This window comes from Narcine bancroftii, chromosome 12 (genome assembly GCF_036971445.1).
Source record: "Narcine bancroftii isolate sNarBan1 chromosome 12, sNarBan1.hap1, whole genome shotgun sequence".
NCBI classification, from domain to species: domain Eukaryota; kingdom Metazoa; phylum Chordata; class Chondrichthyes; order Torpediniformes; family Narcinidae; genus Narcine; species Narcine bancroftii.
Genome location: NC_091480.1, coordinates 100905074 through 100931396, shown reverse-complemented (window position 1 = coordinate 100931396; position 26323 = coordinate 100905074). Strand labels below are relative to the sequence as shown.

Sequence of the window (26323 nt, the reverse complement as noted above, 5' to 3'; positions counted from 1 at the left end):
ATTCGCTAATTCTACAGTATTGAAAAACGATCATTTATGACATTTAATTTTTAGCATGAATTTTAATCAATATTGGTCAGTGACTGAAGTGGGAAGTCGTGATTTATGAAATTATCTCTGGTCTCTACTCTCCCACTCCCTGCACTTCTCCCAACATTCAGGAGCTGGCACACAGTCCCTGCCTTTTTTCATGTTACTCATCTACTATTCCTTTAACTGCTTGCATCAAAATGTTAGCCTTTGCTTTCTGCTTATCCTCAGATGTCTGGACAAATGCTTTTTGTGTGATCTGTAGAAGCTGGGTTATTCCCTGCTCATGCCAATTTTCTGTCTTTTGTAATTTTCTCTTAATGTCTGGGGCTGAGTTGGTAACGAAACCCGTTAGAACCAATTGTTCCCCTGCTGGGGATTCTATGTCGAGACCCCCGTATTGTTGAATTGCCGTGCGCAGTCGATTGAGAAATGCAGAGGGGGTCTCCTCAGGACCTTGGGGAACCTCAAAGGCTTTTTTAAAGTTTTGTCCTTTGGGGACAGAATCCTTGATTCCTCTGATCAAATTTATCCTATACTCATCCATCAGTGTGCGGCCAGCACTGGTATTTTTGTCCCAATTAGGTTTTGTGAGAGGGAATTTGGCTTCTCCAGGGATCGCCTCGTGTCCCCCTTGGTGTTCCTTATCCCATGCTTTAATGCCTGCCTGTCGGATCATTCCCCGCTCATCTAAGGTAAACAAGGTTTTAAATATGGCTGTTAATTCCTCCCAAGTATACAAATTTGGTCCCAAAAATTGGTCTAACTGTTCAGCACATCCCTGGGGATCTTCTATCAGGGAGGTCAGTTCTTTCTTAAAGTTACACACTTCAGTACTGGTCAGGGGCACATTTACGAAACCGAGACCCTCTCTCATGGGAACTTCCCGCAGTGGTCTCATCCAATTGGTTTCTGGCTTATTAGGTCTGGGTTCCTGCTCCCTGGGAAATAAATCAAAGGGTTCTGCCCTTTCTTCCTGAAGAGTCTCACGCTGTTCTGAATTAAAGTTACCTCTCTCTCCTGCCAACAGAGGTGGTAATCGAGTGCTTTGTGAGCAAGTTATCATACCACTCCTGCTCTCTTCTCTCTTCTCTAGTGGTGGGGGAGGTGGGGAAGGTGCAGAAGGGTAGGCAATAGGAGGGGAAGGAAAGATAGGAGCCGGCATAGGAGGAACATAAGGTGGAGGGAGGGAATGTAACACATCCCAACCCTGTGGTTCAGGGACAAGAGGTTCCTCCTCTCTCTTATTCCTGAATTCTTTCTCATTCAAAACCAGCTGTTCAATGGATCCCTTGAGCCAGCAGGCTGCATATTCCCTGCTCTCAACATTGTCTGGCTGGTTTTGATAGAGCCATAAGTTCAAACTTCACACATCCATTCATCCTCGGATCCGAATTTTGGCCAGTACACGGAGCTCCCTTTAACCGGGTATCCCACCCATTCATTACAACAATACCTGACCGTCGTCAGTTTGTCTTTACCGCGGGTCTTTCCTGTGCCCCACTCAGATAACATCATCCCAAGCGGGCTGTACGTAGCTATCTGGTGGTCACGTCCTGTGTCAGGACTCTCATCTCTACTGCCCGCTAGTCTGTCTTTACCGCGGGTCTTTCCTGTGCCCCACTCAGATAACATCATCCCAAGCGGGCTGTACGTAGCTATCTGGTGGTCACGTCCTGTGTCAGGACTCTCATCTCTACTGCCCGCTATTCCCATACTTAGGAAAAAGTAAAATACTCTTACCGAGTTCTGGCAGTACTGCTCTAGCGCGCGTCCTTCCGCCGTTTGTTCTCAATGCCTCTTCTCGGATATCACTCGCTTCTTCCACTGACCAGCCACCCGTCGCCCGTGAGTCCAGCTGAATCAGCCGGGGTGCACCTACTCTCGTCGTCGGGGTACTCTGTCAGTGGAGGGAGTGTGATCCCGGACGAGCCCCCATTTGTTAGGAATTAAAGTACCTTTAAAGAAATTGCTCGAGACAAAAATTGAGAACAAAGAACATTTATTACTACAACAATGCAAAGTTGGGTGCTTCCCCTTACCCTGGGAATACACACACATACTGGGGCTCACCCAACTTTTATACAGTCAATTTCAGTATCAGAATGCCCTCCCCCTTACATTCTTCTGCCCCCTGGATGGGTTTGGCATAGGTAATTCTTCCTGCCTACGTGCAGTTTCAGTACACTTGGAGGACCAGGGGGTATCCTGTGGGTGTCCCATCATGTCATTGTCCTTATTCACACCTTCCTGATTCTCTGGGCTACAGTCTCTTGATATGCAGAGTTGACTCATTCTATCTAGGGTTGGCTAATTTCATATGTATAAATCTGTGTATGGTTAGCTAATTAGAAATGTATGACTTGGTACTTCTGTCCAGGGCTAGGAGACCCTTATCTGATCCAGACTACCTCAACTTCCTACATTCTATTGTACCTTACCATTCCTTATCTTAGTCCTATGGTCTTGTCACAAAGGATAGAAGATTCTTATGTTAATCGTGCTGACTCTGCTTTCCTGCATCCTAAGCCCCAAACTTATCCTGTTTGAACTGGTTTCAGCCATTTTACTGATGAACTTTAGTTTCTTCCATGTTCATAATTTTAGGTCAATTTTCCCATCTCTCACACCTTGAAGGCCCTTGTGGGATTGATTTTGGGTTGTTGGGTGTTTAGGATAAGTTGAAGTATGGGTAAGGTTGCCTCTGTGATTCCTGATTGTGTCCTGGCATGGGGGCAGGGTGGGGTGGGGGGGGGCAGTCTGTCCTTATCAGTGCCTGGCAGAGTTGGCTGAATGGTTTTGGGGCCCATGTGGGATTAATTTTGGGTTGTTTGGGGGTTAGGGTTAGGATTAAGTCTGGGTAAAGGTGCATTTATACTCTCTGGTTGTGTCCCAGCTTAGGGACCCTGCCTGGCAGGTTTAGCTGAATGGAATTAAGGCTCTTATGGAATTAATTTTTGGTTATTTGGCTGGTTAGCATTGGGTTTAATCTGGGTAAATTTGCCCTGTGGCCCATGTGAGATTATATTTGATTATTTGGGGGGTTTAGGATTAGGTTTAAGTCTGGGTAAGGGTGCCTTTATGCTCCTTGGTTGTGTCCTGGCCTAGAGTCAACATCAGACAGTGCCTGTTTGAGTTTGCTGTCAGGCTCTAAGGCTCTTGGGGGATTGATTTTGTGTTGTTGGGTATTTAGGATAAGGTGAGGTCTGGTTCAGATTGCCTCTGTGATTCCTGATTGTGTCCTAGCATGGGGGAGTCAGTCGTGATCAGTGCCTGCCAAAGTTAGCTGAATGGACTTCAGGCCCATGTGGGATATGGTAACGGGGGGGGGGGGGGGGGGGGGAGGGAAACCTAGAGGGGGAGGGAAACGGAAGGGGGGAGGGACACGGTGGGGGGGGGGTGGGGAGGGACCACACTTGTGGCATTGCATTCAGTTCTGGTTACCTCATTGCAGGAAGGATGTTGATGGTGTGGAGAGTGTGCAGAGGAGATTTACTAGGATATTGACTGGGTTTGAGAAGATGTCATTTGAAGCGAGCTTGGCAGAGTGAGGCTTTTCCTTTTACAGGGATGAAGGATGAGAGGTGACTGAATCGAGGTCTTTAAGATTATGAGGAACTTGGAAAGGGTGGCGAGCCAACATCTCTTCCCCAGAGCAACAATTGCAAATACTAGAGGACATTTGTTTGAGGTGAATGAAGAAAAGTTTTGGGGAAACTTTTTGGTAAGAGGCAAGGTTTTACACAGTCGTGGGTGCCTGGAATGTGTTGCTGGGGTGCTGGTGGAGGCAGGAACAATCGGGTCTTTTGAAAGGCTCTTCAATTTCTGTTCATTACACAGAGCAAGGGTTGCAGGATTGAACCTTGAGGCATTTCCCCATCCTCCAGTCTGAAACATGACCACCACTTTCTGATTCATCTGCTTAGAATGAGGTGCATCTGGCCAAGGATATCTGGCCTAATGTCTTCATCCACATCTCTATTCTTAGCCTTGCCCCTTCCCCCCCACCCCCTCAAGGATTCCCCTTGTCCTTACCTCCCACCCCCTATATTTTCTGCTACTCCTGCCACCTACAATGGGATCCAACCACCACACACATCCTCCACTTTCCTCTCCCTTTCTCTTGTGATTGCTTCATCGGTGACTCTCTCATCCTTTCCCATCAACTGTTTCCTTGGAACCTGACCCTGATGAACCTGCAGGGGCCTCCATTGGATCTGGTGTTCCTGACATAGCCTCCTCTAGGCTGGGGAGATCATTTTGGACATTCTTGGTCAGGATCTCATTCTAGGGAGAGGAGATGTTCTTGGACAGGATCTCATTCTATGGAGGGGAGATGTTCTTGGACAGGATCTCATTCTTTGGAGGGGAGACGTTCTTGGACAGGATCTCACTCTATGGAGGGGAGATGTTCTTGGACAGGATCTCATTCCATGGAGGGGAGACGCTCTTGGACAGGATCTCATTCCATGGAGGGGAGATGTTCTTGGACAGGATCTCATTCCATGGAGGGGAGATGCTCTTGGACAGGATCTCATTCCATGGAGGGCTGACGTTCTTGGACAGCCCTTCGTGACATCAAATGACATTTAACTATAACCTCCACCAGAAAAACAAGTCCCTGGCACTTATTTTGGGGCATAAAGACACCACCAAACTTCCAAATGACCCAAAACACTACTAAAATTGGAATAAATATTATTGTATTGGAATAAATTGTATTTTACAAATATTTAAGATTGAAAAAAATTATTGACTTAATTTCAATGAATCAGTTGGAATGAATCGGGAGGAGAGAAATTGGAACCATACCGCCATCTGGTGTCAGAATGAGCAAATTGCACTATTGAGCGCTTTACTGAGAGGTGCCGAATCAGAGGGGTAGAAACAGACGGGAAGAAAGGAAGGGGTCAAAAGAGAGAGGCATATACATAGCATGGAAGCAGGGCTGTGGAAACCAAATTGGAACCAGGGGCTGCACACAGAAGAGTTCAAACAGAGGTGAAAAAAAGAAGGGAGGGTATCATTTACATGAGTCACATGCAACTTGTGAACCAATCAGGTGGTGCATATCATTAACCAATTTCCCAGGCAATCTATGAACCAATAGAGTTGGGCAAATCATTAACCAACGTTCCAAACATCTCATGAACCAATGGCTTGACTTCGCAGACGAAGATTTATGGAGGGGTAAATGTCCACGTCAGCTGCAGGCTCGTTTGTGGCTGACAAGTCCAATGCGGGACAGGCAGACACGGTTGCAGCGGTTGCAGGGGAAAATTGGTGGGTTGGGGTTGGGTGTTGGGTTTTTCCTCCTTTGCCTTTTGTCAGTGAGGTGGGCTCTGCGGTCTTCTTCAAAGGAGGTTGCTGCCCGCAGAACTGTGAGGCGCCAAGATGCACGGTTTGAGGCGATATCAGCCCACTGGCGGTGGTCAATGTGACAGGCACCAAGAGATTTCTTTAGGCAGTCCTTGTACCTCTCTTTGGTGCACCTCTGTCATGGTGGCCAGTGGAGAGCTCGCCATATAACATGATCTTGGGAAGGTGATGGTCCTCCATTCTGGAGACGTGACCTACCCAGCGCAGTTGGATCTTCAGCAGCGTGGATTCGATGCTGTCGGCCTCTGCCATCTCGAGTACTGCGATGTTAGGGATGAAGTCATTCCAATGAATGTTGAGAATGGAGCAGAGACAACGCTGGTGGAAGTGTTCTAGGAGCCAGAGGTGATGCCAGTAGAGGACCCATGATTCGGAGCCGAACAGGAGTGTGGATATGACAACGGCTCTGTATACGCTAATCTTTGTGAGGTTTTTCAGTTGGTTGTTTTTCCAAACTCTTTCGTGTAGTCTTCCAAAGGCGGTATTTGCCTTGTGGAGTCTGTTGTCTATCTCGTTGTCGATCCTTGCATCCGATGAAATGGTGCAGCCGAGATAGGTAAACTGGTTGACCGTTTTGAGTTTTGTGTGCCCGATGGAGATGTGGGGGGGATGGTAGTCATGGTGGGGAGCTGGCTGATGGAGGACCTCAGTTTTCTTCAGGCTGACTTCCAGGCCAAACATTTTGGCAGTTTCTGCAAAACAGGACGTCAAGCGCTGAAGAGCTGGCTCTGAATGGGCAACTAAAGCGGCATCGTCTGCAAAGAGTAGTTCACGGACAAGTTGCTCTTGTGTCTTGGTGTGAGCTTGCAGGCGCCTCAGATTGAAGAGACTGCCATCCGTGTGGTACCAGATGTAAACAGCGTCTTCATTGTTGAGGTCTTTCATGGCTTGGTTCAGCATCATGCTGAAGAAGATTGAAAAGAGGGTTGGTGCGAGAACGCAGCCTTGCTTCACGCCATTGTTAATGGAGAAGGGTTCAGAGAGCTTATTGCTGTATCTGACCCGAACTTGTTGGTTTTCATGCAGTTGGATAACCATGTTGAGGAACTTTGGGGGGCATCCGAGGCACTCTAGTATTTGCCAAAGCCCTTTCCTGCTCACGGTGTCGAAGGCTTTGGTGAGATCAACAAAGGTGATGTAGAGTCCTTTGTTTTGTTCTCTGCACTTTTCTTGGAGCTGTCTGAGGGCAAAGACCATGTCAGTAGTTCCTCTGTTTGCGCGAAAGCCGCACTGTGATTCTGGGAGAACATTCTCGGCGACACTAGGTATTATTCTATTTAGGAGAATCCTAGCGAAGATTTTGCCTGCAATGGAGAGCAGCGTGATTCCCCTGTAGTTTGAGCAGTCTGATTTCTCGCCTTTGTTTTTGTACAGGGTGATGATGATGGCATCACGAAGGTCCTGAGGCAGCTTTCCTTGGTCCCATCAGAGCTTGAAAAACTCATGCAGTTTGGCATGCAGAGTTTTGCCGGCAGCCTTCCAGACCTCTGGGGGGGGGGATTCCATCCATACCTGCTGCTTTGCCACTTTTCAGTTTTACTAAGCAACCCATGAACCAATCGGGTGGGGCATATCATTAATCAGTGTCACATGCTACTCACAAACCAATCGGGTGGCTCATATCATTAACCTGCGTTACATGCAACTTATGCACCAATCGGGTGGGGAATATCATTAACCAGCGCCCCAGGCAGCGCATTAAACCAATCGGGTGGGGCAATACATTAAACAGACTCCCAGGCAACTCACCAACCAATCGAGTGCGGCATATCATAAACTATCGTCTCGGGCAACTCATGGACCAATCGGATGGGGGATATCATAAACCAGATTACCTGGCAACGCCGCCACCTGTTGTCGGACTGATCCATCGGCAAGAGCCCATGTGTTTGGTGCAACACCTGAGGGGGACGTGCTGGAGGACTCAGCCAGTGTCGCAGCCTCCACAGGAGGTCCATGTCCAACCCGAGGGAATTGCGACTGTCTGGAGCACCGTGCACCCACAGTCCACCTGACACACAAATACCACCTGCATTGGCAGGGACCGTGGGAAGGAGACTCTTCGTTGTGAATGATTAAATCCCAGGTGTGTCATGAGATTTGGAAGGAACCACTGGAAATCAGCATCCTCCGTCGGGCGCCACCTCGCACCGGACATGAATTCATTCTCTATTTTGAGGGTGTGGTCCCTGCCCCGTCCAATGGAGGACAACGTAAAGGGCAGGATCGGCCAACAGGGAAGGAACAGAGTGTTTGTGAGTCCATTGACTGGAAGCTGTGCGCGGCCATCATTCTTGCGCACATGCGCCCTCTTGCATTCGGGTATGCGCATTGGAGGCGAGAACCAGGCCCGGCGCGCATGTGCGGGGTGGGGGCGTTTAGCGCAGGCACGGGCTTGTGGCGCCAATGACGACGTCGTGGAGTGGAGTGTGGCGGCTGGTGAAGGAGGGTGAGTTGCTGGGTCTGTCAGGGGTTTAAATTAGTTAATTATCCTTTCTCCTTCAGCATCTCCAAACTTTACCAAACACTTCAGCGAAGGAAGAGCCTTTTCTCGGATTTATAGGAGAATTAAACTGTACCTGGGGGGTAACCTGCTGGAGAAGGGTCAGGAAATGGGCCCAAATCATCTCCAGTGTTGGAGGCGGGTCAGGGAATGGGAATGGGCCCAAATCATCTCCAGTGTTGAAGAAGGGGCAGGGTCTGGGCCACAATCATCCTGAGTGGAGAAGGACCAAGGTCAAGGAATGGGCCCAACTCATCTCCAGTGCTGGAGAAGGGTCAGGGGTCAGGGGAGGAAACAGAAGGGTGGAAATAAAGGGTAGAAGCAGAGGGGTGCAAAACAGAGAATAGAGAACAGAAGGGTGAAACGGGGGTGTAAAGAGATTTGAGGAAATGGAGGGGTGGAATTCTCATGCACCAGTCAGCCCCAGTGGCACTGTTACTCCAACCCACTGTACATACACCAACCGGCCCTAGTGATGCTGGGCTCCCTGATTCCAACCCATTTTACATACAGCAGCCAGTCCTAGTGACACTGGGCTCCCTTACTCCATCCCATTGTACATACATCAGCCGGCCCTAGTGACGCTGGGCCCCGTTACTCCGAGCCCCGTTACTCCAACCCATTATACATACCACAGCTGGCCCTAGTGATGCTGGGCTCCCTTACTCCAAACCATTGTACATACATCAGCTGGCCCTAGTGATGCTGGGCTCCCTGACTCCAACCCATTTTACATACAGCAGCCAGTCCTAGTGACACCGGGCTCCCTTACTCCATCCCATTGTACATACATCAGCCGGCCCTAGTGACAATGAGCCCCGTTACTCCAACCCATTATACATACCACAGTTGGCCCTAGTGATGCTGGGACCCGTTACTCCAACCCATTGTACATATATCAGCCGGCCCTAGTGACGCTGAGCCCCGTTACTCCGGGCCCTTTTACTCCAACCCATTATACATACCACAGCTGGCCCTAGCATGTGCACACAATAAGAAACATGGCTGCACCTGGCCTAAGGAACCCAGATTTAACAGGGTATGTAGTTTTCAAGCACCAAATTGTGCTACCTGGATTCCCTAATGCCCTCCACTAAGACACTCTGGTGCCAATGCTGCTTTCATCTCAGCCAGGGCCAACCTCAGGAAGGGAATCTCTCAGGCTAATCAAACGAACAAACAATGGGTCAAGGACCTTTTCAACTCCTTGGACCCCTGTCACATGGGACATGGCATACAGATCATTACAAACTATAAACCACCTAGTACTGCTTCCCCTTCCAGCTGTGCCTCCCTCTCTGAGGAGCTTAATTATTTCTACACTCATTTAAGTGGGGGAACATGGAGGTGACCATCAAAGTGGATCTTCCACCTGGTAAACGGCTTCTCTCACTTTCCACCTCTAATGTTTGCACCATCCTGTTACGGGTGAATGTTCGAAGGCAGCTGGTCCAGATGGTATACATGGCCATGTACTTAGAGTACATGCAGGTCAGTTGGCCGGAGTTTTCCCAGATATTTTCAATCGATCCTTGGCCCAGGCAGTTGCCACCATCGTGCCAGTGCTGAAGTGTCTCACTGCTGTGAGTCTTAATGATCTCTATCCAATTTGAAAGCCACTGTTTTAATTGTCCCTCATTGACTCATTATGTGCAGGGTTTCAGAACTCGAAAGGAAATGGGCCAATGACCATTTTTCTCAAGCAAAATGTTTCAATAACAATTGGGTCTTGATCGTGATTCTCAACCTTCCCTTCCCACCTTAAACAATCCCAGACTAATCACAATGCACCAATGACCTAGGGATTACTTAACGTGGGATGTGATTTTACGGGATCACTGATTTAAACAGATATGGGGCTAGTGTGGGGGGTACATTTTTGGTTGGCATGGGCAGGTTGGGCCTGTCTTCACCCTGTGTTACTCTGTGACTCTATGACCCTCATTCCCTGTCACCCTGCTCCATATCCTCACACTCCCAGCCATTGTTCCCCACCCCTGTGCCCCGACCCCTTCATACTCAATACCCAGCCCAATGTGGCTAAGCACCTCAACACCCTGTTTACCACCCGTTCCACTTGTGTGGCCACATTCACTGAGCTATAACTCGGATGCCCAGATCCTTCCGCACATCACTGCAGCCAGTTACATAATGGAGTCTGGCTGTAGTGATGAGGATTCTTGGAACAAAGGACCTGGGTGTATCTGACCTAAACCTTTACTGGGCCTTGTATGAGGTGTTCAATCGATTTTGGGATGAAGCTGACCATGAAATTGTTGATGAAGGTCAATCAGCTCTGCCTCAACCACTTCTTCCCAGCAGTGAAGCCTACAGTGAACAGCTGATGGGATGAGGGTGGGCCTGATGTGAACTACTGATGATGGGTCCTCCTTTTTGTTGCGTTCAGTGGCCTTGCAGATGCTTGCTATGACCATCACTGCTGGACATCGCTTCTTGCCAGGGTGATGTGCTATCAATAACTCAATACTTGGGCATCAGACTTGATGTTTACAATAAACTTGAAGATCATCCTGTGCCGTGACCTAGGCTTTCTGGGGAGGGGTTATGGTGTTGGAACCTTTATACAGGGTCAAGAGGGAGGAGCCACAGGTCCAGTCACAGGACAGGGCAGAGCCAGATTAATGAACAGTAGTTCACCACACAGGGGTCAGGTGAGTTATAGGTCCTCAGGTGAACCGGTCCTAGGTATGGTGCCAAAAGTGATGGGGAAGATCTTGGAGATAGGGCGAGGAATTTTTGCTTCTGTACTTACTCAGGAGATAAACGTCGTCTATGTAAGTGAGGCAAAAATGCAGTGAAGTCAGATTAAAGAGGAGGCAGTGATTGTTGTCCTGAGGGAAATAAGGTGGATAAATCCCCAGGACCTAACAAGATATTCCCTCAGTCCTTGAGGGAGGCCAATATAGAAATTGCAAAGTCCCTGGCAGAAATATTTAAAATGTTCTTAGCCACAGGTGAGATTGGAGGATCACTAATGTTATTCTGTTGTTTAAAAAGCTTCTATAATTAATGATTAATTCAGGAAATCAAAGGCCAATGAGCCTGACATCAGTAGTGAATAAGTTATTTGGAGGTGTTCTAAAAAATTGGATATTAAAGTAGACAAGGACTGATTGGAGACAGTCAACATGGATTTGTGTGTGGTAGGTTGTGTTTAACCAATCTTATGGAGATTTTCGAGGAGGTTACCAGGAATGTTGATGAAGTAAAGGCTGTGAATTATCTACATGGACTTTAGTAAGGCCTTTGACAAGGTCCCACATGGGAGGCAGTCAGGAAGGTTCAATATGCTCAGTATTCATGGTGAAGTAGTGAACTAGATTTGACATTGGCTGTTGTTTTCCATCTATATCAATGATCTGGATCATAATGTGATAAATTGGATCAGCAAGTTTGCAGATGACACTAAGATTGAGGGTGTTGTGGACAGTGAATAAGATTTTCAAAGCTTGCAGAGGGATCTGAACCAGCTAGCAAAATGGCAGATGGAATTTAATGCAGACAAGTGTGAGGTAGGACATACCCAATAAATGGTAGGGCACTGATGAGTGCGGTAGAGCAGAAGGATCAGGGAATACAGACACATTGTTCCCTGAAAGTGGACAGGATCATAAAGAGAACTTTTGGCATATCAGCTTTCATAAATCAAAACATTGAGAATAGGATTTGGAATGTTATGTTAAAGTTGTACATAACATTGATGAGGCCAGATTTGGAGTGTTATGTACAGGTTTGGTCTCCTAACTACAGAAAAGATATCAATAAGATAGAAAGAGTGCAGAAAAGATTTACTAGGATGTTGCTTGGACTTCAGGAACTGAGTTACAGGGAAACGTTAAACTGGTTAAGACTTTATTCACTGGAGCGCAGAAGAATGAGGGGAGAATTGATCGAGGTATTTACAATTACGAGGGGGATAGACAGAGTAAATGAAGGTCAGTTTTTTCCACTGAGGGTGGGTGAGATACAAATCAGAGTTCATGGGTTAAGGGTGAAATGTGAGATGTTGAAGGGGAGGATTTGGGACAACTTTTTCCACACAGAATGGTGAGGATGTGGAACAAGATGACAGCTGAAGTGATGAATGTGGGCACAATTTTGGAAGGGTATGGTTAGGGTGCAAGTCATAGGGAAGAGGCAGAATAAGAGTTTAGCACCAACTGGAAGGGCTGAAGATGCTTAGAATAAATGATGGGTGTGGTGACTGGGTGTTGCCAACCCTTTGATGAAGAGCTATACAGATAGAGCTGTGGGGTGGTGAAGACAGTGAAGAAATACCCTCTCAAATCCATTGTTTTTGCACATTTCCCTGGTGAGAACTTAGGCTTGTGGAAATTTGCTCTCTTAGATGTTCTGTCTGATTTGTGATTCCAGACAGACCATGTCCTTGAGCCTGATCAAATCTAAATCCTGGCCCTCTGCCAATGCACAGATCCCAGAAAAGGGAATCAGTGATGTCTGTGGTTATCTTCATCACCAAGAACCCAAACACTCCAGAACCCATGCTCGATGATGGTAAGGAGGCACATGGGGTCTCATGGAGAACAAAATGGTCTGTGCATCTTCGAACGATCAACAAATGATGGAAGTTGCAACTTTGCTTCAAACACTTTATTATGCAAGCAAAGCACTGCCAGGCCAGAGGGGCTCTCGTGCACGAGGGACAGGCCCTTGCTCAAAGCTCATCTCCACAGGTGTCTGTCGAGCTTCAATCGCACAGGACAAGGTGCTCATGATGACAGGCATATGGAGTAATGCAACACTCGAAACGAGCAGCAGCAAGTCATTGAGTGGCCACAGGGAACATAAAGGCAAATCTCTGGTGTTTGTCAGACTGGTTTATAATGATAGACCACAAAGGAAGGAAAAAATGCCAGGCTAGAATGAGGGAAATGAACCACATCAATGACACAGGAAGCATGTTGCCTGCTGCACTGTGAAGGGTCAAACAAGGCAGCAGAATTGTGTACTGGTGAAGGCAGTACCTTTCTGAGCAGGCGGATCAGGGCTCATTGGACGAGCAAGCTGAAGCTGACCATGCACTGCAGTTGCATCCTCTGGCACTTGCTCCTCCTTGTAATCCACCTGAAGAGCAGAGAAAGATCACATCATCAGTCCCCCCATCACAACCTTCACATCATCTGTTCCCCCTGTTACAACCTTCACAGCATCAGTTCCCCAGTTACAACCTTCACAACATCAGTTCCCCATTTACAACCTTCACAGCACCAGTTCCCCAGTTACAACCTTCACAGCACCAGTTCCCCAGTTACAACCTTCACAGCACCAGTTCCACAGTTACAACCTTCACAGCACCAGTTCCCCAGTTACAACCTTCACAGCACCAGTTCCCCAGTTACAACCTTCACAGCATCAGTTCCCCCAGTTACAACCTTCACAACATCAGTTCCCTAGTTACAACCTTCACAACATCAGTTCCCCAGTTACAACCTTCAGATCATTACCTAAGGATCTGAACACTTTTTATTGCCCTCTTTGAGAAGAACCAAACAGTGCCTACTAGAATCCCTGGAAGGGTTGAGGACCCTGTGATATCTGTCTCTTAGGGCGATGTTAGAACATCAATCAAGCAGGTGAACCCTTGGAAGACGTCAGGTCCTGATGGCATACCTGACAGGTACTGAAAGTCTGTGCCAACCAACAAGCCATAGTATTTACAGAGATTTTCAACCTCTTACTGCTGCAGTCAGAGGTTCCCACCTTCAAAAGGGCATCAATCATCCCAGTGCCCAAGAATAGTGTGAGCTGCATCAATGACTATCGCCCAGTAGCACTAACTTCTACTATGATGAAATGTTTTGAGAGGCTGGTCATGGCCAGAATTAGCACGTACCTAAGCAAAGATCTGAACCCATTGCTATTTTCCTGTCATCATAATCGCTCCACAGCAGATGCAATATCACTGGCTCTCCACTCGGCTCTGATTCACCTCGAAAACAGCAACTCATACACAAGGCTGCTCTTCATTGACTACAGCTTGGCCTTCAACACCATAGTTCCCTCAGTGCTGGTCAAGAAGCTACAAACTCTGGGTCTCTGCACCCCTCTCGGTAACCGGACTCTTGACTTTCTCATCGGAGACCACAGTCAGTACAAATTGAAAACAATGTCCCTTCCTCACTGATCATCAACACAGATGCATCCCAAGGGTACATGCTTAGCCCACTACTCTACCCATTATATACCCACGACTGTGGCCAGGCCCAATTCCAAGGCCATCTACAAGTTTGCTGATGACACCATAGTTGTCGGAAGAATCACAACCAGCAAGGAGGAAGCGTCCAGGAGGGAGACGGATCAGCTCATTGAATGACAACACCTTGTGCTCAGCATCAGCAAAACCAAGGAGGAAGTCAGGGGCTCATCGAGGGCTCAGTCATGGAGAGGGTCAAGAACTTCAAATTCTTGGATGTCAACATCTCAGAGGATCTGTCCTGGAGCCTCCATGTTTTTTTTAAAAATTTTTTTATTTTTCACACCATAAATCACATTAACCATGGTACACACTTTTTCCTTTTCACACATATACAGTGCCATTTTCTCCCCCCCCCTCCTCCCATCCCACCCTCCCTACCTCCCCCCTCCCGTCCATTTAAGGTATAAAATCTAGGATACATTAAACCAGTCAGACAATGTTGTCATTCAATAAAAATACACCAGAAATTCTACTGAGTCCATTCTTTTCATTTCCTTTTCCTTCCGTTAACTTAGGTAATGATTGTCCCCGGTAGGTTTTCGCTATTGTATTTAATGTAAGGCTCCCATATTTGTTCGAATATTTCAATATTATTTCTTAAACTATATGTTATTTTTTCTAATGGAATACATTTATTCATTTCTATATACCATTGTTGTATTTTCAAATTATCTTCCAATTTCCAGGTTGACATAATACATTTTTTTGCTACGGCTAGAGCTATCTTAACAAATCTTTTTTGTGCATCCTCCAAATCAATTCCAAATTCTTTGTTTTTTATGTTACTTAGGAGGAAGATCTCTGGATTCTTTGGTATATTGTTTTCTGTTATTTTATTTAATATCTGATTTAGATCTTCCCAAAATTTTTCTACTTTCTCACATGTCCAGATTGCATGAATTGTTGTTCCCATTTCTTTTTTTACATCGAAAACATCTATCAAATACTGTTGGGTCCCATTTATTTAACTTTTGAGGTGTAATGTATAGCCTGTGTATCCAGTTATATTGTATCATACGTAACCTCGTATTTATTGTATTTCTCATCGTTCCGGAGCATAACTTCTCCCATGTTTCCTTTTTTATCTTTATATTTAAATCTTGTTCCCATTTTTGTTTAGTTTTACCATTTGTTTCCTCATTCTCCTTTTCTTGCAGTTTAATATACATATTTGTTATAAATCTTTTGATTATCATTGTGTTTGTAATCACATATTCAAGGCTCAAACTGCTTCCTTCAAGTAGGATCTCAATTGGTAATATGCCAGCGCTGTATCTTGAGTTATCATGGTGGGGAGCTGGCTGATGGAGGACCTCAGTTTTCTTCAGGCTGACTTCCAGGCCAAACATTTTGGCAGTTTCCGCAAAGCAGGACGTCAAGCGCTGAAGAGCTGGCTCTGAATGGGCAAATAAAGCGGCATCGTCTGCAAAGAGTAGTTCACGGACAAGTTTCTCTTGTGTCTTGGTGTGAGCTTGCAAGCGCCTCAGATTGAAGAGACTGCCATCCGTGCGGTACCGGATGTAAACAGCGTCTTCATTGTTGGGGTCTTTCATGGCTTGGTTCAGCATCATGCTGAAGAAGATTGAAAAGAGGGTTGGTGCAAGAACACAGCCTTGCTTCACGCCATTGTTAATGGAGAAGGGTTCAGAGGGCTGGAAGTCAGCCTGAAGAAAACTGAGGTCCTCCATCATCCAGCTCCCCACCATGACTACCAGCCCCCCCACATCTCCATCGGGCACACAAAACTCAAAACGGTCAACCAGTTTACCTATCTCGGCTGCACCATTTCATCAGATGCAAGGATCGACAATGAGATAGACAACAGACTCGCCAAGGCAAATAGCGCCTTTGGAAGACTACACAAAAGAGTCTGGAAAAACAACCAACTGAAAAACCTCACAAAGATAAGCGTATACAGAGCCGTTGTCATACCCACACTCCTGTTCGGCTCCGAATCATGGGTCCTCTACCGGCACAACCTACGGCTCCTAGAACGCTTCCACCAGCGTTGTCTCCGCTCCATCCTCAACATCCATTGGAGCGCTTACATCCCTAACGTCGAAGTACTCGAGATGGCAGAGGTCGACAGCATCGAGTCCTCGCTGCTGAAGATCCAGCTGCGCTGGATGGGTCACGTCTCCAGAATGGAGGACCATCGCCTTCCCAAGATCGTGTTATATGGCGAGCTCTCCACTGGCCACCGTGACAGAGGTGCACCAAAGAAAAGGTACAAGGACTGCCTAAAGAAATCTCTTGGTGCCTGCCACATTGACCACCGCCAGTGGGCTGATAACGCCTCAAACCGTGCATCTTGGTGCCTCACAGTTTGGCGGGCAGCAACCTCCTTTGAAGAAGACCGCAGAGCCCACCTCACTGACAAAAGGCAAAGGAGGAAAAACCCAACACCCAACCCCAACCAACCAATTTTCCCCTGCAACCGCTGCAATCGTGTCTGCCTGTCCCGCATCGGACTTGTCAGCCACAAACGAGCCTACAGCTGACGTGGACTTTTTACCCCCTCCATAAATCTTCGTCCGCGAAGCCAAGCCAAAGAAAAAATCTTGAGTTATGTTGTACTTATCTTTCATTTGTTCAAAGGATAAGAATCTATTTCCTGAAAAACAATTTTCTATTCTCTTAATCCCTTTTTTTCCCCATTCTCTAAAGGAAAGGTTATCTATTGTAAAAGGGAGTAACTTGTTTTGCGTCAATATTAGTTTTGGTAATTGATAATTTGTTTTATTTCTTTCTACATGAACCTTCTTCCAAATATTGAGGAGATGATCTAATACTGGAGAACTTCTATGTTGTACCAATTTTTCATCCCATTTATATAATATGTGTTCAGGTATCTTTTCCCCTATTTTATCTAATTCTAATCTCGTCCAATCTGGCTTTTCCCTTGTTTGATAAAAATCTGATAGGTATCTTAATTGTGCGGCTCTATAATAATTTTTAAAGTTCGGCAGTTGTAAGCCTCCTTGTTTATACCATTCTGTTAATTTATCTATTGCTATCCTCGGTTCTCCCCCTCTCCATAAAAATTTCCTTATTATTTTCTTTAACTCCTTGAAGAATTTCTCTGTCAGTTGTATTGGCAATGCCTGAAATAAGTATAATATCCTTGGAAAAATGTTCATTTTAATACAGTTTATCCTTCCTATTAGTGTTAGTGGTAAATCTTTCCAATGCTCTAAATCGTCCTGTAATTTTTTTCATTAGTGGATAATAATTGAGTTTATATAGTTGGCCGACATTTTTGTTTATTTGTACACCTAGGTATCTTATTGCTTGCATTTGCCATCTAAATGGTGATTCCTTCTTAAATTTTGAGAAATCTGCATTATTCATAGGCATTGCTTCACTTTTATTTACATTTATCTTGCAAACCGACACTTCTCCATATTCCTTCAATTTCTTATATAATTCTTTTATTGATAGTTCTGGTTCTGTTAAGTACACTATAACATAATCCGCAAATAAACTGATTTTATATTCCTTGTCTTTTATTTTTATTTCTTTTATATTATTTTCTGTTCTTATCAATTCTGCTAGTGGTTCTATAGCTAACGCAAACAATAAAGGTGATAGTGGGCATCCCTGCCACGTTGACCTGCTTAAGTTAAATTGTTTTGATACATGTCCATTTACTGTCACTTTCGCTAACGGTCCCTTATATAATGCTTTAATCCAATTAATATACTTCTCCGGTAAACTGAATTTTTGCAATACTTTGAACAAATAATTCCATTCTACTCTGTCAAAGGCCTTCTCTGCGTCTAAAGCAACTGCTACTGTAGGTGCTTTATTCCCTTCTACTGCATGAATTAAGTTAATAAATTTACAAATATTGTCTGTTGTGCGTCTTTTTTTGATAAATCCAGTTTGGTCTAAATTTACCATTTTCGGTACATACTCTGCTAATCTGTTTGCTAATAGTTTAGCTATTATCTTATAATCTGTGTTAAGTAAAGATATTGGTCTATATGACGCTGGTTTGAGTGGATCTTTCCCTTGCTGGAGCCTCCATGTTGATGCAATCACTAAGAAGGCGCCAGTGGCTATACTTTGTGAGGTGTCTAAGGAGATTTGGTATGTCACTGAAGACTCTTGTAAACAGTTACAGGTGGATCATGGAGAGCATTCTGGCCAGTTGCATCACTGCCTGGTATGGAGGTCCCAATTCTCAGGACAAGAAGAAACTCCAGACGGTTGTTAACTTGGTCTGGGACATCACAGGCACCAGACCTCACTCCATCAAGGACATCTATATGAGGTATCTTAAAAAAAGCAGCCCCTCTGCTCAAACACCCCCATCACCCAGGCCATGCCCTCTTCACTCTGCTACTATCAGGGTAAAGGTACAGGAGCCTGAAGACAAGTACTCAGCAACACAAGGACGGCTTCTCCCCTACTTCCATCAGATTCCTGAATAATCAATGAACCAAAGATACTGCTCTATAAGGAGTTCTCTCGTGTCTGTGCTCTGGTTTCTCTACCATCCAAAATCGTTCAGAATTTGCAGGTTAATTGGGGATACATTGTAAAACAGTAATGAGGAGGGGGTGCCCGAGCAGCTTGGGTCCCATGACCACCCTTCTCCCTATGCGCCAAAACCCTTTGACCCATCACCACCCTGTACCAGGTCCACCAGACAGGAGGAGGATGTGGATGACCAACTTGCAAGGGAGGCATGCCCATGGTCAATCCCGAGACCACAGGGACATGGGATTTCTCCCCAAGGGAGCTGACTCAGCTGGCGGCCCGCTACCACCAATGGCCAGGCGAGCACCTGACCACGTGGCTGCTCCGGCTTTGGGCCTCCAATTTGAGCCTCTCTGACCAACAAAGAATTACCAATGCCCTTCAGACACCACAGCCAGAGGTCTGGGAAGGCCCTACCCTGTGGAATCAGGTAGTGACTGCAGTGAGGGTCCAGTACCCCAACCTCCTGGAGTGAGTCTACTTGGGTGCCCACAGTGGGGTATGGTTGGTGAGAACACCCAGGTTATTAGAGAGTAGGCGCTGGTCAACGGCATCTACCAAGGAGCCTGTGACTAACTTTTTAGAAAATACCCTGGTGACCGGTGCCCTAGCAGGATACCTGGTCACCACCAAGCGCCCCAAATTTAAATCAGTGGCCCTGCCCCTCATGGCACTGGCTAATGGGAAGACTGTGTGGGATGCCATCATCCTCCTGGAAGGGCTAGAATACATGCAGTGGGGGGATCCACGCAGATCCACAGGGCAGCAGTGAGGACTGGAAACACATTCCTTCCCTGCTTTACAAGCAGGCAGCTGTTTGTGGATCTACTGAACACGGGTTGACCCTGCCAGCATAGACGGGATCCCGACCTCTGGCATTAACACCCTGTGGAAAGAGCTTTGTGGGGGAGAGAACCTACAACCACCCTTGGATAAAGCCTAGGGCTGCCCCTGCTGACACTGACACCATTTCTGCTCCTCCCCCACGAAGGTTTCTCCTGCCCTCAAGGCTGAGCTCAGAGACCTACTGAGACAGGAACTGTTCTATCTATGCCAGCAGGAACCCGCACCCATGCGATGGCAGACCCTAACCCCCTTTCTATAGGATAAAGGCCAGGGCCCCGTCACATTTGCTCCATTGTCCACACCTGCCCGAGAACCTGAGGCCACATATTCCTGTAACAGTGTTAATAGGGCCTTCCCCAGAATGCATTCTTGGGACCAAAGTTTTAAAGGAACAGTCCCTTTATAAAAACAGGGGCAAGTTTACATTTGGGGTTGCATAGATTGCAAATTGTAGCTGGGACAGGCAAAGGAAATCATTTGTTGTCGTCCCTTCCTCCAAGATTGTCTCCCACAGTTCAGGCCCTGCAACAAGAATGCTGTATTTTCCATTCCATCCTTCCAGTTCAACTCGCAAGAGCAATTTGCAGTTACTTGGGATGCAAGACAAGACCAGTTCCACATTCACACTATTTGCCACAGTTTAACAAGCCCTTGCAGCCCACGAGCCCAAATATGCCCACATAACCAGTTTACCTACCAACCTGAGGGAAATCCATGTAGACACAGGAAGAACTTACAACTCCTTAAAGACAGTGCTAGATTCGAACCCCGGTGCTAATTGCGATGTCCTTTTGGGAAGTTAAGCCAGGTAGGACTTACACTATAAGTCCAGAGAAGGGTTGAGGAACAGAGAGAGCTGGGGGTAACGGGTATAAAGTTCCCTGAACGTGGAGACACATATAGATTTAAAAGAATTCATGCACTGCCAGGCAATTAGAGCAACAATACCTCATCTTTCATCTGGGCACCCTCCAACTGAATGGCATTAACATCGACTTCTCCAGTTTCTATTTAACTCCCCCCTTCTTTCTTCCCCATCTCCTTCCATCTAGTTCTCTCTCTGTGCCTCCTTTCAAAGCCAAAATCAATTCTCACCTTTCCTCTTATCATATCCAATTAACACCTTTTCTCTTTTGGTCTGGTCCCCTCCCTCCCCCTCCCATTCTCCCCCTTTCTCTCTAGTCTTTCATTAAGATGCCTGCCTGCTCTTTACTTATATCTCAAAAGGGCTCAGGCCAAAAACGTTAGTAATATATCTTGTCTTCCTATGGATGCTTCAACCGGCTGTGTTCCTCCAGCATTTCTGATGTTTTTACCACAATCTGTAGACTTTTGTGTTTCACTAGATTTAAAAGGAATCTGAGGGAGAACTTTTTCACACAGAGGGTGGTGGGTCAATGGATCGAGCTGCCAGAGGAAGCAGTGGAGGCGGGGACAATTAGATGTTTAAAATACATTCAGAAGAGTACTTGGATAAGAAAGGTTCAGAGGGATATGGGCCAAAAGCAGGTTTATGTGGCCAGAATGGACATTGGGCTGAATGACCTATTTCCATGCTGCAAGGTGCATTAGTGAGGTGCTGGGACATGGAATCCTGGTGGTAGTCAGGATGGAAGAGAAACTGCCCATTCCCGGTGAAGATGCTTCTCCTGAAGAGACCACAGTTCTAAGAGAGAGTGTGGTGAGATGGAAGATTCCAGAAACAGAAATAGTGCTTGGACAGAATGTGACAGGTGGAGAAAGGAAAGGATTGTTGGAATTGCCTTGGATGGACTGGACATCATCAGAACATTGGAGCAAGTGATGTCCGCCTTGCCTGGTTGTTCACAGGTGAATGCTTTATGGAACGAGCTTGGAAGTTTGAGACAACCCAGAACATTCTGGCAATCCCATTGCCCCACAATGTTCTATAACTTATTGTCTTTTTACACCTACCAACACGAGGAGTGATTTATATCAACCTCCTGAGCACCTTGGGGATGTGAGAAGGTGCCATCAGTGAAGGCCCTGTGGACAGTGTGTGCAGGTCACTGGCCCTGAGTGGGGAATGGATCACCTGCTGCTTTGTACATGCTCCTCAAACTTTCCCACTGTGCCCATTTTCACCTCAGTGTTAGAGTTTTTATCACTGCTGAATTCTTCAACTGTCTTCTCCAGCGATGCCGTTGACAACCCCATTTTCAGTTGGGGACTGAGGGGTTTCAGAGTTTCGTCATCTTCCCCTGTGCTTAGATTGATCTAAAAGGTGAGGATAATGATGTTGAAGCAGCTTACCCAATCTGTGAACAACCTGAAATTCAAGGGGTCTGGAACCATCGTGAACTGCACCCAGTTCATTCACTGTTTGGGAAAAGTAGGGAATTCAGTGGATCACCTTGTTGCAGTTGTGAACATCTATCGATTCGTGCCCAGAGTTTACACGGAGTCATCACGGGCACCCAGTGGGCTCTTGGCCCCACCCAGTCTGAACACACACATGTATGGACCCCAGAATCTTGTGCTGGGGACCTGCCTCCCACACTAATGAACAGCTCCAGGTGAGCCCCTGGACGGGGCAAGTATGTGAGCGACTGGTGTTCAGTGGTCATTCAGCCTAGTGAGATGAAGTAATTAGAGCAGAAGAGACCAGGCCAACTCTGGGGTAGTGAGGATGTAGGACAGTATTTGCTGGGTGCTGCTGGACAGGGTCAGATGTCAGCAGAATGTGCTGGGTGCTGCTGGACAGGGTCAGATGTCAGCAGAATGTGCTGGGTGCTGCTGGACAGGGTCAGATGTCAGCAGAATGTGCTGGGTGCTGCTGGACAGGGTCAGATGTCAGCAGTATGTGCTGGGTGCTGCTGGACAGGGTCAGATGTCAGCAGAATGTGCTGGGTGCTGCTGGACAGGGTCAGATGTCAGCAGTATGTGCTGGGTGCTGCTGGACAGGGTCAGATGTCAGCAGTATGTGCTGGGTGCTGCTGGACAGGGTCAGATGTCAGCAGAATGTGCTGGGTGCTGCTGGACAGGGTCAGATGTCAGCAGTATGTGCTGGGTGCTGCTGGACAGGGTCAGATGTCAGCAGTATGTGCTGGGTGCTGCTGGACAGGGTCAGATGTCAGCAGTATGTGCTGGGTGCTGCTGGACAGGGTCAGATGTCAGCAGTATGTGCTGGGTGCTGATGAACAGGTTCAGAAGTAGGTGCTGGGTGCTGCTGGTTGGGGTGAGCAGTAAATTCTGGGTGCTGTTGAACAGGTGTGGACGTTGGGAATAACATTACTGCTGTCGCTACTTCAATCTGGGTTACATAATGGAAGAGAGTGGTCAGCAACATTTCCCCGGGGCTCTCAGTGGTGGACCAGATCCCAACCTCAATCTCACCAAAAAACAGTATTCCTGCGTTTCTAATGCTGTGCAGACCCAGCACATACCCCTGACCCCGTGTTTGCGTGTAATTCACGGTGTCATCATTAAGCCCTTCCATCAGTCTCTGTGATTCACTGTGTCACTGTTAACCCCTTCCATCAGTCACTGTGGTTCACTGTGACACTGTTAACCCCTCTGTCAGTCACTGTGGTTCACTGTGTCACTGTTAACCCCTTTCGTCAGTCACTGTGGTTCACTGTGTCACTGTTAACCCCTTTCGTCAGTCACTGTGGTTCACTGTGTCACTGTTAACCCCTCCTTCATTCACTGAGGGTTCCTGTTGATGTTAACCCCTTCCTTCCATCACTAGAGCATTGGAAGCACTCACCAACTTCCTGTTGCTGCATGCTGAGGAGTGCTGTGAGACAGTTGTTGTGTGAACCGTCTGATGATCAAACTGGGGGCATGCAGCCTGTGTATTGCCATCCTTATCTCGTTTTCCCTTCAGCCAGTACGTTTCGATTTCCACATTCCCCTGCCAGAATAATCAAACACGTTACAGTGTCACAGAGACTCACTGCAATTGCAGGCACTCAAAGGGAGATTGAGCAAAGGAAGTCTAAGGAACTTGACAGATCGAGCAATATTCCTGGAGAGAAATGGTCAGGCAACATGAGAAAGGTGGTTTCAGACCTATCAGTAGAGAAAACGTGAGGGGGTGAGAGAGTGCCGCAGAAAGAGGCAGGGAGACAGGTAGAGTGACACACCTATGGGTGTGAGGTGGGGAGGTAGAACAAAAAGTTAGAATGGTTAGTTTAGAACATAGAACATTCCAGCACAGTCCAGGCCCTTCGGCCAACAATGTTGTGCCAACCTACACTACAACAATCCTTCACACCCAAAACCCTCTAATTTTCTTCCATCCATGTGTCTGTCCAAGAGTCTCTGAAATGCCCCTAATGTTCCACCCTCCAACACCATCCCTGGAAAAGAATTCCAGGCCCTCACAACTCTCTGTGTAAAACACTTACCCCGACATCTCCCCTAAACTTCCCTCCCTTCGCTTTGTACAGGTGTCCTCTGCTGTTTGCTGATCTTGCCCTGGGAAACAGGCACTGGCCGTCCACCCTGTCTCTGCCTCAGAATCTTACATTCCTCCATCCTTCTCATCCTTCGCCATTCCGAAGGGAAAAGCCATAGCTGTCAACCTTGCTTCAGTTCTCCAATCCAGGCAACATTCTGGTGAAACTCCTCTGCACCCTCTCCAGAGCTTCCACATCCTTCCTGTAGTGAGACAACCAGAATTAAACCAGAGTTTATAGAACTGCAACATCACCTTATGGTACTTGAACAGACCCCCCTGATTAATGTGCCAGCCCCTTCTTAACTACTCTCTCCAGGTGGGCAGAGCTCACCAAAAATGGTGACAAGGAGGTGCTTGGATCAGCCCCCACTGAGGTGCTTGGATCAGCCCCCACTGAGGTGCCTGGATTGGCCCCCTGTGGTGCTGGATTAGCCCCCTGAGGTGCCTGGATCGGCTCAATACCCCCCCCCCCCCACCCACCAAGGTGCTGGAATAAATGTTCTCACTTTTTTTGTATGTAAGGAATCTAGATTGGTTTTTAATTTCCATCAACTTAATTTTTGTGGAATGAGTACCTCGCCAAGATGTTTGAAGTTTGTGAAGCAAGATATTCTACTAACCGCTAAATTAGAGAAGGTTGCCTCATTACTTTAATTTGAAAGCAGTTGGTACTAGTTTAATTAAAACATTAGCATCGCAGAAGCTAACAATTGTCCCTGAGATGTGATTGATAATGATACATATTACTTTGAGAATAAAAAGCAAGTATATTTGACATATCTAATGGGGAACATTAATTGTGAACCACAGCAGGGACTTAATCATTCTTGAGGCTCCCTGAGCTGCTTGGATCAACACCCCCTGATTACTGCTCTTGTGAGCTCCAGCCACACTGCACCCCTGACCATGGACCTTCCAAATTGCAACAGTTCACACTCTATCCAGATTTAACTCCATCGGTCCCCTGAGGTGCCTGGATCACTCCCCCCACTGAGGTGCCTGGATCAGCCCCCCCTACTCCAAGGTGCCTGGATCAGTCCCCCTGAGGAGCCCGGATCATCCCCTGAGGTGCCTGGATCAGCCCTTGAGGTGTTGGATTGGCCCCTTCCTGAGGTGCCCGAATCAGTCCCCTGAGGTGCCTGGATCAGCCCCAAGGTGCTGGATTGTCGTTCCCCCCCCCCCACCGAAATGCCTGGATCAGCCCCCTGAGGAGCTGTATTGGCCCCCTGAGGTGCCTCCTGTTGTAACCCCTTCTACACTATCCACACAGCTCCAGCCTTGCTGACCCACCACTCCACTTCCTCATCCAGGTCATTTATAGGGGTCCCAGAGCAGACCCCTGCAGAACACCATGAGTCACCAGCCTCCAGACAGAATTCTTTCCATCTACAATTACCCTCTGCCTTCTGCGGGGGAGCCATTCCAAAGCCATGCAGCCTTGTTTCCCAGGACTCCATGCCTCAGCAAGATGGGCTCATTAGGGCAAATAGTCATGGTCCTTTTCCCGTGATGGGGGATCTAAAACTTGAAACCAGAAGTTTAAGGAGAAAGATTTAACAGGGCCCTGAGGGGAACCTTTTCCACACAGGGTGATGAATGGGTTTGTTGGAGTGGCAGAGGTGGGGTTAGGAAGAAATGGATCAAATTCAGGCAAATGGGGCAAGTTTGGTTGGCATTGGCCAGCTGGGCTGAAGGGCCTGTTTGTGTACTGTCGCACATCTTGACTCTGCTAGCTGAGATGTTTAAATCTTTGTGGAACACGAGGGTTTGGAGGTGACTCTGATCCTCCTCCTTCTAAAGGCAGCAGATGACATGAGATCAGGAGCAGGGACCCGGTTAGAAAAAGTGCTGGAGAGGATGACAGCCCACGGGGAATGCAGGGTGTAGTTGGAGCACTGGTATCACTAGGGGGTGGGGGTGGGGGGTGCAGACCATAAGACATCAAAATGACTGTCTATAACGTTTTTGAGCAATATTTCAGCAGAAATGTATTATTTTTATAAAACTCTCCTTGCCGTCGGCCCAGCTACATGTGTCAATGCTCATTTACTCTTTGAGCCTTCTATGTGCTCCAGTCAGAGCTGCCGTTATTCCCCAATAACAACGACATTTCAAATCACATGGTTCCGTTTGCACGTCCACCAGCAAGCGCTGTTGTTTTTTTATAGTCACTGCTTTTGTCAGCCCTGGTGATGCCACTGAGTTACAAAAAGACACCATGACTGACAAGGGCAGAACTTATCAGGCCAGCCTGACTGAACCATTCCAGGAGGTATCGAAGTTCGTTGATGTGTTTTACATGGAGGACAGAGAGATCTTGGACAAGGTCCCACATGGGCGACTGGGTCAAGGTGGCAAATGGGTTCAAGACTGACTCAGCATAAGGAGCTGGAGGGTAATGGTGGAGAGTGGGTAA

General features: G+C 47.0%; 1 protein-coding gene across 1 annotated transcript in view; it reads right to left on the bottom strand.

Moving 5' to 3' along the window:
- Positions 1-12474: 12474 nt before the first annotated feature.
- The window catches only part of LOC138746687 (soluble guanylate cyclase 88E-like), a 60043-nt gene continuing 46194 nt past the window's right edge, over positions 12475-26323 (bottom strand). The window contains exons 17-19 of the mRNA XM_069904983.1: positions 23212-23358; positions 21588-21719; positions 12475-13018 (exon numbers count right to left, since the gene is read on the bottom strand). Coding sequence (XP_069761084.1) covers positions 12878-13018; positions 21588-21719; positions 23212-23358 — 420 coding nt within the window. The 3' untranslated portion in view covers positions 12475-12877. The remainder of the gene's footprint in view (positions 13019-21587; positions 21720-23211; positions 23359-26323) is intronic.